This window comes from Schistocerca cancellata, chromosome 1, assembly GCF_023864275.1.
Source record: "Schistocerca cancellata isolate TAMUIC-IGC-003103 chromosome 1, iqSchCanc2.1, whole genome shotgun sequence".
NCBI classification, from domain to species: Eukaryota; Metazoa; Arthropoda; class Insecta; order Orthoptera; family Acrididae; genus Schistocerca; species Schistocerca cancellata.
In genome coordinates this window covers 1,004,899,004-1,004,917,476 of record NC_064626.1, presented here as the reverse complement: position 1 = coordinate 1,004,917,476, position 18,473 = coordinate 1,004,899,004, and the positions used below count along the sequence as shown (strand labels likewise).

General features: G+C 37.2%; 1 protein-coding gene across 4 annotated transcripts in view; it reads left to right on the top strand.

Annotated features, from left to right (window-relative positions):
• Window positions 1-18,473, top strand: part of LOC126088998 (mitochondrial proton/calcium exchanger protein) — a 142,639-nt gene that overhangs the window by 66,688 nt on the left and 57,478 nt on the right. For all 4 annotated transcript variants that reach the window (XM_049906876.1, XM_049906880.1, XM_049906879.1 and 1 more), the window contains exons 3-4: window positions 1,902-2,045; window positions 2,646-2,783. In XM_049906876.1, the coding sequence (XP_049762833.1) occupies window positions 1,902-2,045; window positions 2,646-2,783 (282 nt within the window). The remainder of the gene's footprint in view (window positions 1-1,901; window positions 2,046-2,645; window positions 2,784-18,473) is intronic.

Genomic DNA, 18,473 nt, shown 5'->3' with positions numbered 1-18,473 from the left:
CCACACGGAACTTACACAGGTATGACTTTAATTTACTACATTGCTAAATGGCTGCCTCTCAGTTGTTTAACAGTATCTGCAAATAGCCAAACCAACACGATAAATATAACCATGTTTCTTTGGAAACATGCTTTAAAATACATTTTATAGGTCGTTACTATTTTCCTTTTTACCCCATGACTACCTCTTTTGGTCAAGTCCATTATTGCAAAAGGGATGTTCTCTCACATTTTCTATGCAGTATCTTCACCACAGGAAAAGTATTCCTCCACAAGAACCTTCTAAAAGTTTCCAAGTTATGGTTACACTTCACTCTGAACTGACCTGCATTATGACTTGTCTTAAGAAAATAGGCTCACATTTATGCAGTACTTGAAATGATCAAATGAGTAAATAAGGTATAAAATCAATCAATACAAGAAAACTCTTTCCATTTATGTGACAACTGAATTGAAAAGTTGTGAATTTTATGAACATGAACTGAAGATCCTGACTCATATTATCTTATATTACTTGGTGTTCAAGATTGAGTTGGAACGTATAGGGATTATCAGTCTCACAGGTTATTATTTACATATGAAAACTTTAGGAATGTGGGTGCTATTTACATAGTCACATGACAAGCTAGCACTTATTACTTGTTAATATCAGTTACGTGTTTGAGAAGTGGGACATTGTTTGTAGAAACATCTAATTCTCAACAAAAAGCCAACTAGGTTAGTGCCTATGAGAATGTCAACACATCCTTGAACTTTAACAGTGCTGTTTTCTTGCAGAGATGTAATTGAAAGTAACTCTGTCTCTGAATTGGAAATGGCCAATTAATGCTTCGTACTTTGATGGGAAGACCTTCCAGTCTGTTGTGTTTGTGGTAATATTGCCTTTATTTTGGTTAATTATGAGCAAGTGTAGCAAAGCTCTTAAGATTTTGTGAATTGTCTGGACTTCAGTCTAAGCTCACAGAATGCATGTCGTATTGCCATTGAAAGATTTGCTCATTGTTTTGTAGTCCAGTGACAGCTTTCCATATGTATCTGCTTGTATTTTCATTTTATTTATTTATTTATTTTTTTATTTCTTGGTGTGACTCAGTGCCAGACTTATAGATCCAAATGTATCAAGTTCAATACCGAGTCTGTCTTGGGAATTTTATCTGTCACTTACTACGTTTTTCAGCTTTGGCAATGTTTGGTCACATGACAATACGTTCTTCTTCTTCTTCTTCTTCTTCTTCTTTCACCTGGGTCAGAATATTGATGTCCCAGGAAATCGCACAGCCCTACTCATGGTATATAATCTTGTCCGTATCCAAAGAATTTCCTGATATGTGAGCAGGAACATCTATACTGACATCAGTTTTCAACTAGAATTGAGTACTTCTAAATCTCAGGGCCTGAAAGCAACATCACCGGTTTGGTGAGCAGCCCATCTCATTTGTCTTCTGTATGGCAATCCATCCTGTTAAATTGCCCTAGAGGTTTCCAGAATGAGGTTTTCACTCTGCAGCAGAGTGTGCACTGATATGAAACTTCCTGTCAGATTAAAACTGTGTGCCCGACCGAGACTCTAACTCGGGACCTTTGCCTTTCGCGGGCAAGTGCTCTACCATCTGAGCTACCGAAGCACGACTCGTGCCCGGTACTCACAGCTTTACTTCTGGCTAGAGGTACTAACACCTGTGAGATATGAATGTCTGGATTGAACATTGTCCTCGACTTCAGTCATTATCCCTAACCTGTCTCAAATTACCACACTTTGTAGTCACGTGTAATTGGGTATCGCCATTTTTAAACTGTTGATGAAATGTGTGTCTCAGATTTTTCTATATGTGTAAAATAATTATGATGTTAAATTTTGCTTCAGTGAGAGATAATTCAGTTTTAAAAAATTTCTCATTACAGTTGGTGAGAACCGTGTCAGATTTATTTCGACTGGTCCCATTTTCAGTATTCATCATTGTACCCTTTATGGAGCTGTTATTACCAGTGGCAATAAAATTATTTCCTGGAATGCTACCATCAACATTTCAAACTGCAAGAGAGAAGGTAAGTTAAGTATGTTTGCAGTTGAGTACGTTTGCCTTCAAAACTGAAGTTCACTTTAAAAGATTAGGCTACATATATATTTAGTATTTCCCCAGAAATATCCTTGAAATGTACATAATAAATCATAAAACAATTTTCAATAATGGATAGCTAGAAACAAAATCCCATACTTCGTAAATGCATATTAAAATAGTATTGATTAATGAAGTGAATATGACAATAGTGCAGTAAAGATAGAAAGTTAGTGATACTTCAGGTAATTCTCATGTCATCCTCTGTAACTGAAAGGAAATAAGAAAGAGCATGCTTCCAACCACAAATGTAAGAATAAGAATTACAGTGATGTAGAACAGCAAAAAAAATTGTTTGCACTTATTTGACTCTCTTATAGACAGTTCTGGGAGTTTATTTCGGTGCTATTTAATGTGACGTGTGTGAAATCTAATGACAATCTACCCTCTTTTACAGTGATTTCTCTATGAAGTGTAAGTGTTAGTGTCTCTAAAAATTTCTTGTGAAGTTAATCATAATTTTAAATTTTCATTTGGTTGTCATAGCATGGACCTTTCAATGTAATGTTTCATTTTGTTTACCTTTCAGGAGGATAAAATGAAACAAGCATTGAAAGTGAAGCTTGAAATGGCAAAATTTCTTCAGAAAACGCTGGATGACATGGCTGTTCAAGGAAAGGGACACAAGTCTGAAAGAGCTAAAGAATTCCATGACTTCTTTGTAAAGGTAGTGTTAGGTGTATAATGTACCACATTTTTTTTTCTTCCAGTAAGAGATCCAATTGCTCCAATCCAAATTCTTAAACATATGGTTGTTACAAGAAGGTAAGGTGAGTGCAAATTACTTGGTCAGAAGAAAACTGTATTAGTTAATATCATTTTAAGTTGTGATTTTTGGAAAACGAAAAGTCAAAAGAATTTGTGAGTAACTGTTTATTTCAGTAAAGTATGTTGAAACTCTTAAGTTAGTCAGATTCTCCATGAGCTTCTGGAATTGCACTCTCTGCTACACAAGAGTTACAAGAAGTATGTCCTAAATTAAAGTGCATGTAACATGTAGAGGTTCTTAAATTTCATTTCCTTGTCTTTTATTAAAACGGTGATATGTATTGAAACGATAGGTTAGTTAAATTAGGACATGATATACCTGTTGAACCACATAATAGTCCTAGATATATTTATATATAAATGGTCTGAATAGTAGTTAGAAGTTGTGAGATGCTTGTTTGGCTGAATACTAGACTTGTCCACCAAAGTAACTGAAAACCTGAGAGTCACATAGTAGCACTTATAATAACCTTTCAAAGTAGGAAATGTTACCCATTCAGCTATATATGTGATTCTCCTTTGTCAATAGTGCTATATAGTATTGAATTTTCTGTAAAGCCATTTTGAAAGTCTTCTCTTTAAACCAAATGGAGCAAATAGTTCAGGAATCCACCTGTTATATCAAAGAACTTAATGAAGGAACTGTGCCAGAATTGCAGATATAATGTAATTTTCATGTAAGGAATCAACATATAAGTTGACAGATGTGGCGGAGACCCTCCATTGTAAACAAAGTGAACTGGAGAGCTTCTTTAAAAGAAACTGTACCACAGGAGACATAAAGCAGAGTGTACTAAATGAGCATATGCAATTTTCAACTGAAAAATGTTCAGTTAGCGGATAACGAATGCACGATGCTTTGAATTAATGCTGTAACAGGTCCTTGTAATAGGATCCCTCTCATAAGCTCAAGAATTCTTGGACATACCAAGACTGTTAGTCACACAAAAATTAAAGTCCAAGCATTTCTTCACAGCATTGGGACAAACTACACAAAAGCTAAAGAAAGCATGAATCTTGGTGTTGAGGGACTGCAATCAAAATAAAGCAGTAATGCATCCCATTTTACTTGTAATTCATCATGAGAATTGCATAGGCATATCCTTCTGGTTGAATATGAATGGATGTTGCTTGAGGATTCACAGGCATGAAATTGTCTGGATCTTCTAGGAGGTATGGACTACATAATTAGTAATAATGTTGTTAATACAAATTTTGTGCACTTCATTAAGTGTAATAGTTTGGTATCTTCTCACTACATGCTGAGCCAAGAATCCGTTACAAGTAGAACAAGTGACAGGCTTGATTTTTTGCTAAGACACTGAAAAATTTTGGCTCCTGTACAAAAGAAATTGAATATAAAAACCTGTACTGGAATACTGCTAAATGTGTTGGATCCATGTTATTGGGAATAACTGTACACATAAAGAGTATTAAAAAAAAATGGCAGTGTCACCAGTCACAGATTTATTGGCTCTCAGAATAGTGTATGTGGTATTTTTTTTTTTCTTCTCTTAGGCTGTCACTTATTTATTTTTGTGATTGGTTTGTGGCCTATTAAGCCATTGTCTTCTGAATAAATTTGCCAAAAGTCTAAATTGGCAGTGCCTTTGCAATCTGTGCCTCAATTCATATTGGTTTACACACTGTTTGAGGTGTTTTGATATTTATTTTGTGCATATAAGATGGGAAATATGCACAAATTAAAAATCAAAACACCTAGAACAGATTGTAAACTAATATGAATTGAGACATAGATTGTGAAAATGCTGCCAATTTAGATATTCGGCAGATTTAAAGACGGCTTCATAAGTTGCACTAATAGTGACAGATAAATAACAGTATAAGTGAAGAAAAATTCTGCCTTCATTAAATAAATATTCAGCTATGGTACCCTCCAAGAAGGAGATCCAGAAAAAGTTTCCTGGAAATATTGACAAAATTGTAAACTGCTGGGTACTCTCTTAATAATGTATTGCTTGAAAATTTCAGCACTTCATGCCACCTCATTGTAATTGTGGCACTAAACATGACATTGGGCATGTTGATTATGTGAATGTGCATATCATGTTGTAGACAGTTGTTCAGATTCCTGTTTGACGATCGAGATTTGAGTTTTCTTTGGTTTCCATAAACTGCTTAAGGCAAATGTTGGTATACTGTCTTTGGAAAGGTCTGATTTCCTTCCCCAACCTGAGTGTCTGTGCCATCTTCTAGTCTTCCTTTTGTTAATGCCTCTTAATGTAGTGTATTTTTACAATGAGCTCTTGTTTCATCAGTCAACCAGTAAGTTTCATTTTGCAGTACACATGACCCAGAAGTTACCTTTTTTTTTATTATACATATAAAAGAAAAGCCTTTAATATCTTATTTTTCATATCTACCTGTGGGAAACTTTACTCCATAAATTATATGCAGTTCAATTTTATTGCAGAATTTCTGTTGACAAAGTGTGATGGAATAGTATTTGACTCTGGAACCACATTTTGGAAGCATGCATACAGGCACCATTCATTTATACTAAGCAAGATTGATCAAATCAGTCTGTAGGAACACCAGGACAATTCGTTTACTATGATCATTGGCTATTCCTTACCATATCCTTCCTTGAGCTGAGCTAGTGCTCTACCTCTAATGACTGCTGATGAAAGAAATTCTAATAAGCTCTCCACTTTTTTTTCACAGTCTTACCTTAGCTTACCTTTATTCCCTTTCCCTCAGTGAATTATTTCTGTTCTTTTACAACCCTTTCAGATTTCCCTAAATCTGCAAGTTCATTATTATTACTAGTATGGGTGATGACGTAACAGTCATAGCAGATTCTGAAGGGGGCACAAACTATATATTAAAACTATTGTCTGATGCTGTGGACAAGCATAAATGGAAAATAAACACAAACAAACAATACTGAAATAATAGTGAAAGACAATTAAAAATACAAAAGCAAGTAAATGAATTGTGCTATTTTGGAAGCACAGTAACCGATGACAACAGAAGAATAATAAATATTAAAAGAAGAGTTGCAGTAACCAAATAAGCCTTCAGAAATAAGAGTAATTTATTGACAAACAACTTATCTCAATACAGAAACAAGAAAAAAATTATCAAGACATTTATTTGGAGCATTTTAAGTCACTGATGTGCAGAGTGACCACTGGGGAAAGAGGAAAAGAATGAAATTAGTACCAGCAGAGATGTGGGTGTGAAGAACAGCTACAAAAAGATCCTGAACTGAAAGAATATTCAACAAACAAATACTGGGAGAAATCATTAACATTATAGAGAGACCGAAAACTAAATTAATTGTATACCTAATTTAACAGTGTTAGTATAAGTAATAGTCTTGTCCGCTTTACTGTCCTACACAGAATAGGTAGCAAAAGTTCAGTATCAGTCAGTGTAGAGGGACATTGTGACCAGTGGAACAAATGACAGTTTTAAGTGGTCACTAATGACTAAGTTCACGTAGGAAACATCTGGCTAGAAACAAGAGTCCAAAACACATCAAGGTTATCGTAAGCATTCGAGATCATTCACAAGTGAATACCAAGAGAGAGATAAGATACAAAAAGCACTAGTCACTCACAGTGTCAAATGCACAGTCTAAAAGTTTCGAGATATAACAGGAAAGTTGTTCTACGGGACTGCATGCATGTATTTAAACACAGATCTACACCAGAGGGTGCAGAAAATGGATGTGAGGAAAAGACAATCGAAAGAAGCGAAAGGGTATGATTTGGATGGTTTAGTTTAAACTGAACTAAGGAACAGATATAGCGTGTTACTTGTCAAAGGAGAAGAGCTTCATTCAGCTATAGAAAAAAAGCAAACTAGTATCAGGGTACCAGGTCACAATTATTGCAAAACCTTGTGGAAGCTTGGCCAGGTAATAGAGGATATTAAGGTACTGACTATAGATTTGAGTGAATAAGACAAGATATTGATAGTTGGGGAGCAGGCAACAGCCTGGCCCATAATAATACAATATCAGCAGTGATCTGGGGAAGCTAGAGGTAGCAACCTCACACATAAATATGGACTTCGCTGAGGTTCTGCAGTGTCACAATTCTGGATTAACAAAGCCATCGGATGAGTTAATCGTGAATTGACTGGTTTGCTACTGAGTTCAGGTGGGGCTCACACTGGTGCCACACCAGTTTTTGCCACTGGGAGAAGAGATGCACATGACACAGCCTACATCTTAACAAGAGGAGGAAGGTGGATAAACAGAACCAACAGCTGAAAATATATGTAGGGGGGATGGTGGTACAGTCACCAGTGCTGGAAATCCTGTGAGTATAGGTGTGAGAAATAGGCCTTTTTTTTTTTTAAGTTAAATGCCCCATTCAGACAGACAGCTTTAAAAGGGGTCCAGATAAGTTGAGTGACACATGGAAAGAACTTGTATGGATAAGCTTACCATTATGCATCAGAATGTTAGATGACTAGAAAACAAAGTTAATGAACATTGTATTTTTTTTATATGATCTAGAATGTCAAAGAAAATTGATGTATTATGCCTAACTGAACATTGTGTAAATATAGGAATCTGTATGTTAAACATGTAGGAAATTAAATTAGCAGTCAATTTGTGTAAAGAAAATATGGAAATAAGAGTTGTCATATAACTTAACGATGTCAGGACCGAATCTGTTAGCCAAGTTAGGTGGTGCAGTGGTTAGCACACTGGCTTCACATTTGGTGGGAGGTCGACAGTTCAAACCTGCGTCTAGCCATCCTGATTAAAGTTTTCCATGATTTCCCTCAGCTGCTTCAGGTAAATGCTGTGATGAAAGGGCATGGCCTATTTCCTTCCCCATCTTTCTCTAATCCAAGCATGTACTCCATCTCTAATGACAACATTCCCAATGGGATGTTAAAAACTAATCTCCGTCTCCTCCAAATCTGTTGAAACCAGTAGTTTCTGCTTAGATCAACAATTGGGACCCTGTGCTTGTGAATTGCTGCTATCGTAAAAGTAATTTATATTTCTTGCAAAACATGGATCCCCACCAGGAAGCTTTCAAATATTCTTACAAAATTTTGTGTCATTATTATGTCAAAGAGCAGATGTTACTCCGTGGAAATTCTAATTTTAATTTTCTGTAGGATTTGGATGACAGAGAAAATTTGCAAGTGTTACTCAAAACTTATAAAGTTAGTACTGTTGTTCAATTTTCCATCAGAATTACATGAGCAGGACACCAATTGCCAATTTTTTTTTAAATGAACACATACCGACGTAAATGTGTATCCAGTGATGACTAATCTCTGAACATGTTGCACAGCTAACAAGACTAAGTAATTTACATGATTACAGTGAAATGGTATCATTGTAAACAGAATAATTAAAAAACAAAAAACAGAAGGTTATCAGACTGCAAGACAGGAAGCTGATGGGAATAATGTGTATAATGTGGCTGATGTCAGTTCCAGATTTAATGTATTTATAGATGGTCTTCTTTTAATTGTTGACAAATGTTTTCCCAAGGGAAAAAAGTATGGTGCTAATGTGACAACAGAAAAGCCGTGGATAACAAAACAATCAAAATATGTAAAATGAAAAGGAAATTGTTTGAATTGGTTGGATAAACAGAGATGTAGGGCCATTACATATTACGACAGCATGCTGAAAAGTAATGACTTTGAATTTTTTATGTGAAAACTCTTAAAGCTTTTTAAATAAAACAAATGCTACTAACATTCTACAGCTTTCTTATTAATATCTACATATTTATTTCTTGACATAGTCACCTAACAATGAGCACACTTCTCTTAACAAGAGATCGATTTGTTGATACCGTCTCTGTAGAATGTTTGACTTTGTTGATGGAGCCACAACCTCACCTCTATTTGCACCACATCATCGCAATCAAAGTGACGTCCTCAATGGTCAGATCGTTGCAGATGTTGCAGCGATTATCTGTGGTGGGCATTCTCTTACTGAAAGAGTGTGCTTTATGGGTGGACAAACTCTTCAAATTCGGAACTCAATCACAGAACGCTGTTTCTCGTGCCTCGTGTAGTTACAATACACATGGCCAATTTACATGTCAAAATTCAGAGCGCCCATACAAGAAAGGAAGGTGATCAAAAAGTAAAAAAAGAAAAAAATCTTGTATACTGTTTGAGGTTAATAGTTTGGATAATAAAATTAAGTCTGCATGGAATAACTGTTGTGTTGTTGTGATCTTCAGTCCAGAGACTGGTTTGATGCAGCTCTCCATGCTACTCTATCCTGTGCAAGCTTCATCATCTCCCAGTACCTACTGCAACCTACATCTTCTGAATCAATGTTGACATCAGTATGCTTCTAAATTGTAAAGGATTATTTGTTAGTGAGTTTGTATACAGTACTGTAAAGGTGCTGTTAAAACGCCCAACCCCTTGTAGAGAGAACTAAAAGATGACTGCGGGTAAGTACCACATAAAATTCGTACTGCTAGGAAGGAGAGGCACTTAGCAGTCAGTTGCAATCCCTTCAATTTTTATTATTCTTGTGTGTCTCAATTTTGGCTGTAAATGAGCATCTTGAGTGTTATAATACAAAGAAAATACAGAATCAGAACTAATGTAATTTACATAATGATAAGAAAAATACCATGTTGTCCAATAGCAGCTGTACATTCTGATCAACATACCATTTGAGTTACAATCCATCAAACTCACGGCTGTACATGTCACCATACAATCTTATTGATGTGTAGGGAGAACGAAAGTGAGGTAATTGTTTACAGCAGTTGTAGCAGCCTTAGTTTAAGTCATGTAGTGCAAGCAACACCCTCTATGTTCCAAATTAACTAACAGAGTTTCATTTCAATAAAGTAGCTTTAAACCCTTTTTTTAATATCCAAAATCAACAACTATATTTGCATATTGTTTCAAAATATTCAAGAAATGCCAGCTTATAACATTCTTGGTTGTATTTTAGTGGTGAAACGATCCACCAAAATATATGGAAAGAATCATCAATAGGTTTAGGTAACTGTGTTATACAAAATTGTTGTGTCACTTTAGGAATAAAAGATATTAAAAAAAGTGTTGTCTCTGATCAACATCAGTTTGTTTCTCCCTATACCTCAGTAAGATCACGTTGTGGTACTGCCACGAGTTTGTTGGAGTGCAACGTAAATTATATGTTGACCAGAATGTGCAGCTGCCAGTGGATAATGTGGTGTTTTTCTTATTGTTCTGTTTAAAATAAATTAATTCTGATTCTGTAATTTCCTGGTATTTTAGCATTCAAGATGGCTATTTATAACCAAAATTTAGATATGCAAAAGTAATAGGGAATCAAAGTTGATTCTTACTGCTCACTTCTGTGCAATCAGTACTTTCTCTAAGTTATGAGTTATCCAGAAAATTATTGAGTGACAAGATGCAAAATGTGTTTGGATGTTGGTTCATTTGTTACCAAGACTAGCAACTGTACAAGGAGCGTAAGTTGCTAAAATTATTTGTCTAAGCAGCTCACTAATATGGTTCTCCCATTTCAAGTTTCCGTCAATTTGGAACTTGCTACCATGTTTATTGATACCTGTTCATTTGCTACATTTCTTCGTATGACTATTTGTTGTACAGAAGTGAATGTATTTTCTCAGAATTAAGTAGTAGTCCATTTTCAGAGAACTACTCAAAAATTCTTTGAAAAACATTATTAACAATTTCTTCTGATGAATAAGTGAAAGGTCATATACTGTGTGTCTCCAAAAGCCATCTTCTCCCAAGACATGAAAATGCATGTGGACTAGGAGCCGGTGATGTTGCAGCATTGAATTCCATGTTCCACTACACTGTGGGGTGCAAAATGAAAAATATGATATGTTGGACTTCTGACTTGGAGAGGAATGCGGCCGATGAGATGCGACATAGTTTTATGCCACAAGCAGAACTTATGAGCTACCTATTATATTGAGTCACACTACATATTTGGTGGGCTTTCTTTGTAATAGAGTACTTGATATTAATATAAGCTGTTTCAAACCATCAGAAAATTCAGGATCTCTCGAAAATACATCATTTTAGCCACAATTTGCTGTAGTAAAATGACAAGAAACTACTATTGGTAGACAGACTTTCTGCGCTTGGTGTTTTCATTATTATAACGTGTGTGCTATGAAAGTATACCATTTCAGTGCTACAGCATGATGATGATCTATTAAAAATGCTCATTTTGAAACAATTTATCATAGTGAAATATCAATTTTTAGACAGTGTGTACCATATACGGAGACCTAGATGCTATGATGAAGTCATAGGTAAGCTGAACTGCTGTGAGCTGTAAAGTGAAAGATAGCAGGTTTATGTCAACCTCCTTTCAAAAAAATATTTTTCACGTTTTGTTTTCTAAAAGATTCTGGGTCTTTATCATTAATTTAATAGAAGCATTACCTGCAGTAGTCGGTATTTTTTTATTATAAATAATAAATTTATTGCACTTCTTGGTGCAAAGATCGACAAACGGAATGCTTCTGCAATGGTCAGGAATTTTAATGTAATTCCCAGTTTGTACCAGTAAGCAAACTCAGGTTACACACAGTTTTTTCTGTGATGAAACATTGGGAAAATATGTATACATAGCTACTGGTTATATGGGCTGCTCACATTTTTATCTTGTCAGTAAATACCTTCGTCAATGGGCAATGATGAGCAGCTCTGACAAAATATCCTCTTCCATTCAAATTAAATTACGATATAAATCTTAATCTTGAAATCTGTGATGAAGTCAATGCAACATCAACGCTATGGATACTATGCGGACGTAGACTGACGTTAGACACTATAACTATATTCAATTTAAAACCAAAAATGGGATGAAGATGCAGTTGAGTTAATCAACAACTTCTTCCAGTATGTGTATGGGATCGTTGTATAGCATTATTCACTGTTCAAGCTATGGGCGAGCCCAGAATCGTCTTTGCAATTTCTTCCACTTTTCTTCAATAGTCACTAACAGTGTTAACACAGCTATTTTACGCATGTATATTTTCACAGTGAAACTGTGATTTGCATGCCAGATGCCACAGAATGTCACTGGGGTCACAAATCTTGAAGAGGAGCATGTTCCGTAAGCTGTAGTAGATTGTTTCAGAGCACGCGCGCACACACACACACACACACACACACACACACACACACACACACACAAACGCAACTCTCACACATGACGGCAGTCTCGAGCAATTGAAACCACACTCGCAATGAGACACATCCCATGTGAGGACAGCTTAAGAGACATCAGAAGCATTGTCTCCGGTGTTGGAGTATATTTGCTATTTCTTTTTCACAGTGTGAAGTTGGAGTCAGCCCAAACAAATACTGCTCATTGTGTCTTTTATGTTGGTGCCCTCTGTCTACTGAAGTGTCAATTTTTTTCCAGATACAATCAAATTAATTTTTGAAGTAGGCTTTTACATGCCCATGTGATAAGAGTGGACCTGAATTAGTGTAGTGTGATATTCATTTTATCAATATGTATTAACAGAAACAGTAAAACAACAGTGTTCCAGCAGCAACAGTACCACCCTAGCCTGCGCTGAGAGCTACCACAACGCAGTAGTGCTGCTGAACCGCTGCTGCAGTAATTGTTATTCTTCATGTTGCACTGCCCCTGTCAGTACTGTATATTGACCCTTCTGTTTCCAAGCTTTTTCACACCTCTGTTTTACCAAGCAGTGTATTTGGACTACCCCAAAAGAGTTTTGTGTTTTGTTGTAACATTTGTTCTCAGATTAAGTTATTTCCATTGAGTGGGTTTATTTAGTATTGAAAAACAGCTTTTCAGGTTATTAGAAGTATTTAATCAGATCACAGATACAAAGTACAAAAAAAAAAAATTATCTTTCACTAAATTCAGTACTCAATGAACAGAAAATTAATAATCTATGTACCTCAACAGTCACTGCAGTAAAATAACACAATACTTTTTTCAACTTTTCAGTCAAGTACATTTTTGCACTGCTTGCACTTCACAGTAACAGTTTTTTTTCTGTGTATATTACAAACAGGTTTCTTGCACGTTACACAACAGAATCTTGTTTTCTGGTCTTTGTTTCTCTTGCAATCTTGACATCGTTGTGGCATTGGTAACTTGGCAAAGCTGCAAGCCCAAACAGCTGTGCCAGGCTGGAAGCATTGTGGCACCTTCGTTGTTAGATGTCTTTGTGTCATTTGAAGCAGATGTAAGTGTCCAGGGCTCACAGTTGTGCAACAACTCTGCCGGACTCTCATCTCCAACAGGGGTAAACCTATAAGAACTGAAGATCCAATCAAGAGCCACTTCCAGTGACTCATCCGAAACATACTTTTTTTCTGATTCTTAAATTTTGTACTGGTAGTTCTGTTTCCCCATTTGATTGAGGGTGGAAAGGAGAAGCTGTTGAAGGGGTACACCCTGTTCAGGCAAATGACATTTTACACTCCTTTTGTAGTACAAGGAAAGATGACCGTGACAGAATAACATCTAGTAGGGAGTAAGTCACATAACATGGACTCCGTGTGGAGGATTGTTTTCGTATGTGCAGACGTTAAATGGGAGGTGTGAAATACTCTTATTTCAGCAAGGTCTGACAACTTAGTAATTAACTTCACCTGCTGTAGATGGGACCTTTCACGTTTTGGCGTCATGACATTGTGGTGGCTTGACCGTCAAGGAGCAACCACACTCTCCAAGCATGAAAACAAAAGACAATATCGTTTAGTGACAAATAAAATATATAGTTATCTTGAATATCATGTCGAGCCTTCGAGGCATATGCCATATGAAGAGTTGTGTTCCCCACTAATTCATGTGTCACTCTAATGATGTGTACAGCCTCTCAGGGAAATATGTGCTAGGGAAAAAAAAGTTGTGAACATGCTTTTTCATGATATTAGCAGAAGTTACCTTCTTTTGCTCCAATAACAGCTGAAGAACATGAAATTGCCAAGCCTTTTCAGAGGCACTGATTAGCAGGACCTCTAATTCAAGAGAATCAACTACAGCAACCGGATTGAAACTAAAAAAGAAAATAAATAGGCTACATCAGATATTACTTCAGGTGACAGATCTCTTGAAGTGTTCAGACTCAGCTTCAACTACAAGGAGTGAGCCAGCAGCTGCATAAAACCCTAAACCAACAAGAAAAACACACACCATGACATGGTGAATAGCGCTTTATTTCGAAAAATCTTCAAATTCCTGACATGAACTGGGGGGGGGGGGGGGGGGCAATGTGTGCAGCTAACAAATACAGACCTTCCACTGCAAAAATTTTTAAGAGAGCTTAAACTGTTGTGGATATGGAAGTAGACAGACATTGCGCCACATACAGAAACTTACAATATGCATCAGTTACAAAAAGCCAGTATAGAAATTCAGCAAAAGTCCCACAAAATCTACATGAATTCGTTCCCAAGGCCACTTTGGAGCTGGCCACAGCAACAAAATGCACGGGAGGCCACCAGATAGGTGGCACACTGTAGGCGGTGTGCAACAATTCGTGCTGTTTCCCCATCAGTGCCTGGCCAAAAAACGTCTGTATGCTAATGCCTTTGTACATGACACACCCCAGTGGTTCACATGTAATAAATTCATTACCTCGTGCCAAAGTGCGAATGGGACTACAACCCGGGGAGTGGTGTCCTCTGTAGCTATCAGCAGAACTCCATCGCAAACAGAAAGCTGGTTTTGCAACGCCCTTACTCCCTACAAGATGTGCATCCAGCCAGCTGTGTTGTACAGAAGAAACAACTTTAAATAAAACGGGATCCGTGGCTACTGCAGCTGCAATTTTAGTGCTAGTAATAGGAAAACTATCAACTTTTTGAATTTACATGTCTAAATGAAAACAATGCAGTTCCTCTTTATTAAACTTTGGATCTGGACAGGTTGGCAGACGTCACTTCTCAGTGTTCGCATTTTGTGTCATAGGTCGAAAATGTATGGCGCAATTCTATCATAATAGAAAAGAGGCCACTATGTAAGAGATGTGCAGCTTTGTCCAACAATGATGCTGAAAGATTAAAAAGAGACACTACTGCTTTGTGGCCTTTGATCAGATGAAACTTATACCAGTATAGAAAAATTTGAAAGTTTTTTTTTAGAGCATATGGGATCGCTAAAGCTCCTTTCTCTATCTGAGAATAACACTGTTGCATAGATTTTGAGGTTTTAGAGGCATGTGCAATAGGGCATTCTGATCCATCTGCATACTTATAAGCAAGGACAGAACCAAGGCTGAACTGAGGTGTGTCTGGAGCTAATACAAGGTGCTGGCCTGGCTGCAAAGTGTCCAAATAAGAGGCCGACTGCAGCTTAGATTTCAACAACTTGAATGCCTGGTAACAAGACGGGGACCATTGCAAAGGAACATTTTTACGTAAAAATGCATGGAGTGGTTGTGCCACAGTAACAGCATCTGGTATGAATATGTGGTAGTACGTGATTCTGTCTAAAAATGCATGCAGTTCCTTGAAGAACATGGGGTATGGCAATGCAGCAATAGCATCAATATATTGGCGCAATGGTTCAATGCCAGCTTGTGACACTTCAAAAGCCAAAAAAATAGTAGATGGTTGAAAAAACTGTGTCTTGTCTAAACTGCACTTTCACTCTTCAGACTGTAAACAGACAGTAGAGTACAAAAGTTCTGCATATGGTCCTCAGTAGAGGTCCCAGACACTACCATGTCATCTAAGCAATTGATGCAGCGTGGAACTGATGCAATAAGTTGCACTAAAAAGTGTTGAAAAATAGCTGCTGCACCTGCAACACAAAAAGGCAAATGCTGGTGTTGATAAACCCCAAGTGATCTATTAATAACTAGAAGGCATTGAGATTCCTCACCTAGTTCAGCTGTAAACATGCAGCTGCTAACTCTATTTTTGAAAAATAATGCCCCCCTCCAACTAATTTGGCTCACAGCTCATCATGGTGTGGTAATGAATAGGTATAATGACTGTGTGTTAATTGATTTTTAAAATCACCTAAGAGGCATAATTTACCTGTATGTTTTTGTACTTTCACCAGTGGTGTTGACTCTTCATGGGAAGGAATATGTCAAATAACATCAAGGGATTGAAGACGAAAATTCTGCCTTTACTTGATGCTGTAAAGTTACTGGTACTGGGTGGGTCCAGAAAAATGGGAATGGGCAGACTGTTTCGTTGTAATTGAGCCTGAAATTCTTTTGCAGAACCCAATCCTGGGGAAAATAAAGAGGAAAATTCAGCACAGAGAGCATCTAACTGTTGATATGGAACTTGATCAGGAACAAAATGCACTTTGTCATTAATGGAGAATCCAAAAAGTTTAAAAGCATCCAAACCAAACAGATTTTCAGTGTAAGCATTGTCCACAATTAGGAATGTTAATGAATGAACCATAGCATTGTAAATCACAGGTGCAGAAAACTATCCAAGAATGGGAATCTGTTGTCTGTTAAAACTTGCCAGTGTCTGTGACAACGGAGCCCGGGGGAGACAACCCAAATCTACGTAAGTTTGAGAATTCACCAATATTGCTGTTACACCTGTGTCCACCTGCATTCTCTGTGGTTAGTTAAGCATAAGCACTTAAGTGTGTAACTTGCTTGGAGACACCATCATTACTGACATACTGTACACATCCATGTTCATTTCATCCTGACTCAGGTTTGGAACAGATTTACACACATCAATGTGTCCCTTTTCATTGGCACCTGTTACATGTTGGCCAGTGCTTGTGGCTTGCGGTTAGTTTGTGCTGAGTGAAACAGTATGGGCATGAGGGCAGTGGAGCACGATGCTGTTGCTGTTGTGATGTGAACAACAATGACCTACATGACACTGAAATGTGTGATGGGCTGCTGAAATAACTTCTCTGTTCCCTTACGTGCTGATTGAGGGATGGGAGGGGTGAGAGGAACTAATTTCTGAAACTTCTGACCAGTCGTCTATCTGACTACCTACAGCTCATGAAACTTTAAATGACTAAGAGCTATGTTCAATACTTCCATAAGTGTAAGATTTTCACATTGTGGTGCTTTCTCTCTCACTTCCCTGTCAGGAAGTGATTGTATCACGAACCATCTGATCTGCATAGGATTCCTTGCGAACATTTGTCACAAAATTATGACAATGACCTAAGTCCATAAAATCCTGCTGCCCATGCCCTGTATGACTGTTTTGGCAGCTCTTGGCAATGGTAAAACCCTACAGGACAAGCAATAACATGAGTATGTTTGAAAAGGAAAGACTTTGAAGGTTCTTGTACAGGCGTGAGTTGACACAACAACTGATACACATGAGGGGTGATTCACGACTAAAAAAGAGCCTTGCACAAGTTTACAGTTGTTACCCCAGATGCCTGGAAATGTCGCAGGCATTTTTTGTGAGCATCCCAGTCTTCTGTTGCATCGTCATGTACAAGGAACAGCAGTGAATGTGACATTGGTGGGGCCGTACATTGTGCCAATATAGTAGTTAAATTGGAAATAGCAGTTGTCAGTGCCTGTTGTTGCTCAAGAAAAGATTGGAGCACTGCCCCCGTGGAAATTAAACTCAAAGAACCAATGACTGAAGTGCAACACGCGGAGTCGAATACTGTACTCATCGCCAAAGTGTTCTAACCCAAGAACACTGTAACTTTATTACGCGAAAAAGTTTAAACAAATGAGAGACAAAATACATACAACAGACAACACACAAATGGTCAGCAGAGCGTGCGCTCCAGCCTATATAGTCATTAGTTATAACATGGGGTGCAGCTGGCAGGCTGCACAGACAACTGCTGTCATACTAGCAGGCTGCTTGGTCTCTAATCGCTGAATCAAGCAGAAACGGCACATGCGAACTATGAAATGGTGCACACACACAAATTTGGCACTTAAAGCAAACACCTTATCTCATTCCATCTCTTCTGATTCTTAAAGAATTATATCATGTAATCTTTAATAAGCCTCAGAGCTGTAAGGTGGCACATTGTTTATTTCATTAATTGTGCACCATGATAAAAAACTTATCAGTCCGGTTCCTGCTATTTGTCTGAAGTTGGGGGAATTTCAGTACTGAAATAAGATTCTGTCAGTCTAATAATGTTTCCAGTTCATTCTTTCTATTAGTTTCTTTAAGAAATCTCCGTTGGAATCCCCAAAAACTACTAAATGTTTATTCTCATCCATCAGATATCTCAATAATGACACTAGATTTCTTATAAGTATTTGATAGTTTCCTGTTACGGATCTATAGACTGTTCAAATTAAAAGAGAAGTATTCTACAGTTAAAGTTCAAAAGCACATGGTTGTAGGTTCTGATCTAAACAAAAATTGCTTGTATCAGAATTTTTTATTTTGTCGCCAACTTTTACATACGTTAAACCTCCTTTTTCCATGTCAACTGTACACGAAAATGATGCTAACTTATAATCCCTGATATTTAACTTCAATATTTATGTGGTTATGTGACGTTCAGAGAGGCACAGTGTCATCGTAACTGCCGTCTGCTTCACGTCTGCTGTGCAGCGAGCTACCTTAATTTAAGTATTAACTGTATTTTTCGTATTTGTCACTTCTTCTTCCGTGTGTTTTTGCTTTTAGGAAGCTTTAATTGTCGAGTGATAGTAATAATGTT